Source organism: Priapulus caudatus, unplaced genomic scaffold (genome assembly GCF_000485595.1).
Source record: "Priapulus caudatus unplaced genomic scaffold, Priapulus_caudatus-5.0.1 Scaffold711, whole genome shotgun sequence".
Classification (NCBI taxonomy): Eukaryota; Metazoa; Priapulida; class Priapulimorpha; order Priapulimorphida; family Priapulidae; genus Priapulus; species Priapulus caudatus.
This window is the reverse complement of record NW_014577772.1, coordinates 131,119-133,306: the sequence shown is the minus strand read 5'-3', so window position 1 is coordinate 133,306 and position 2,188 is coordinate 131,119. Positions and strand designations below refer to the sequence as shown.

The following is a 2,188-nucleotide window of genomic DNA, read 5'->3' as shown; positions in this document are numbered from 1 at the left end:
TCACTCCTCATCTCTCGCTCCTCTATCTTTCATTCCTCATCTTTCGCTCCTCTATCTTTCACTCCTCATCTCTCGCTCCTCTATCTTTCATTCCTCATCTTTCGCTCCTCTATCTTTCACTCCTCATCTCTCGCTCCTCTATCTTTCACTCCTCATCTCTCGCTCCTCTATCTTTCACTCCTCATCTCTCGCTCCTCTATCTTTCACTCTTCATCTCTCGCCCTTTTATCTTTCACTCCTCATCTCTCGCTTTTCTATCTTTCACTGCTCATCTCGCGGCCTCTCCCCCTCGCTCTAACTACGTGTACGAGATTTTTCTGTTACGTGTGTTTTCGCCGTGTTTCTGCCGCGTGCCGCAGCATTCTGCTACCCGCAATTATAACTAGACGATACTAGTATATATATATAGCGGCTCCTTCTAACTCATCTCTATCTCAAGCTCTACTTGTCAATGTCCTCGAGTGGCAGCGGCAACGAGACGAGGTTGTCAATGACGCACATAATCGCAATTCCTTTGCGACGATCCAATCACGTTTATTTTCAATTGGAAAAAAGCGATTTTTGTTGGTCGGCTTGCCGTTGATGATTAGTCGACATCGCCTGCCGCACAGCCGGCGCATGCGTGGTACGAGCGCGCGGATCATGCGTCGGCAATCTCATCCCGTGTGAGCGGCGACGGTCGGTCGGCAGGCATCTGGCTTTCTTCTCGGTCGTTTTTGCTCGAGTCAGCGCGAGCATTTCGTCTTCGTCGATTTCTCCCGCATGGTGATACAGGTTGCTTTCTCTCTCTCTCTCTCTCTCTCTTTGCGTGCGTGACTGATTGGGAGCGTTCTATTGATAATAACTACTATACTATATAAACTATATTCTATTGATTGTGTTTTATTTCTAGTATAGACATGCTATTACGTTTCCTGCCACATGTTTCTGTGTTTTGTTGTTTGTTTCAGCATGCAGTGCAGCCCAATATACGCAGCTGTCTGCTCTCACGAAATCCTATTACCGAGATCCTACACCAAGATCCTCTTACCGAGATCCTATTATCCTATTACTCAACGGCTAACAAGCGTCTCACTGACATCTACGTTCGCTAGCACTTATATAATAGTCAACCAAGAATATAATATACCTAATAGTCAGTTATATTATAGGCATTTATATAATAGTCGACATTAATCCAACTAACTGCGATAAATGCGCAGAAACATAGGCAACACGCAAGGCAAACTCTGAGCTGCTAACGAATAAACAGCCAGCACCAACGTCGTCAAGCTATACGAGGCTCTTGTATAATTTCGGAGTAAACATGTCGCGTTGTGCGAGACCTGCTAGGCTACGTACGACTTGCATACGTGGCGCAGGTAACCATCCGCCGTCTGATTACCAGTAAAGTAATTAGCCGGCAGTTCATGTGAGGTGTCTGGCCAGAACGAAACATCAGAACAATAAGTGTTGCCTTATATAGGGACGTTTATATTCTAACAGCGGTGTTTCTCAATCTACAGAACGGGGGACGTAAAGGAAGCTCTTTGTCAGAGACCTCATGAATTGTAACGAATATCGTCAATGTAAAATATAGTAACTTACACGACAAGCTCATTATCAGAAACAACAACAATATTCACGACTATATTGAGTCGAGATTGGCATAATTTTTGCGCAACTCTTCGTGCAAAAGCTTTCGTAATTCTTTTTCGTTGCGAACGTTTCAACGTGCGCTGACTTCCTGATATCATAGCCATTCCGGATGTTTCTGAAAACGCCCCTCCCCCGTTTTATACCAACACTAGGTCATCTTTTAGACCTCTTCGGTATTTTTGCCTCCGTGGGTGGTTGAAAATCAACGTCATCATTTGTGAAATGTAAATCATTCGGATCAACGCAGGTATAGTGACTTATGCAAAAAGGCTTGTAATCTGTCAGAAACGTTACACGTAACGTACGTAACAACACTACGTAACCTGACTGGACAAAACCCCCGTTCTGCGCCTTGATCGTTAGCGTGCGCACAAATAACTCCTTCTCTCTCGCCCCTTTATCTTTCACTCCTCATCTCTCGCTCCTCTATCTTTCACTCCTCATCTCTCGCTCCTCTATCTTTCACTCCTCATCTCTCGCTCCTCTATCTTTCACTCCTCATCTCTCGCTCCTCTATCTTTCACTCCTCATCTCTCGCTCTTCTATCTTT

General features: G+C 44.8%; 1 protein-coding gene across 1 annotated transcript in view; it reads right to left on the bottom strand.

Annotated features, from left to right (window-relative positions):
* LOC106812991 (receptor-type guanylate cyclase gcy-1-like) overlaps positions 1-501 on the bottom strand; it is a 23,048-nt gene extending 22,547 nt beyond the window's left edge. Inside the window, exon 1 of the mRNA XM_014817031.1 lies at positions 446-501. Coding sequence (XP_014672517.1) covers positions 446-501 — 56 coding nt within the window. The remainder of the gene's footprint in view (positions 1-445) is intronic.
* Positions 502-2,188: the final 1,687 nt, after the last annotated feature.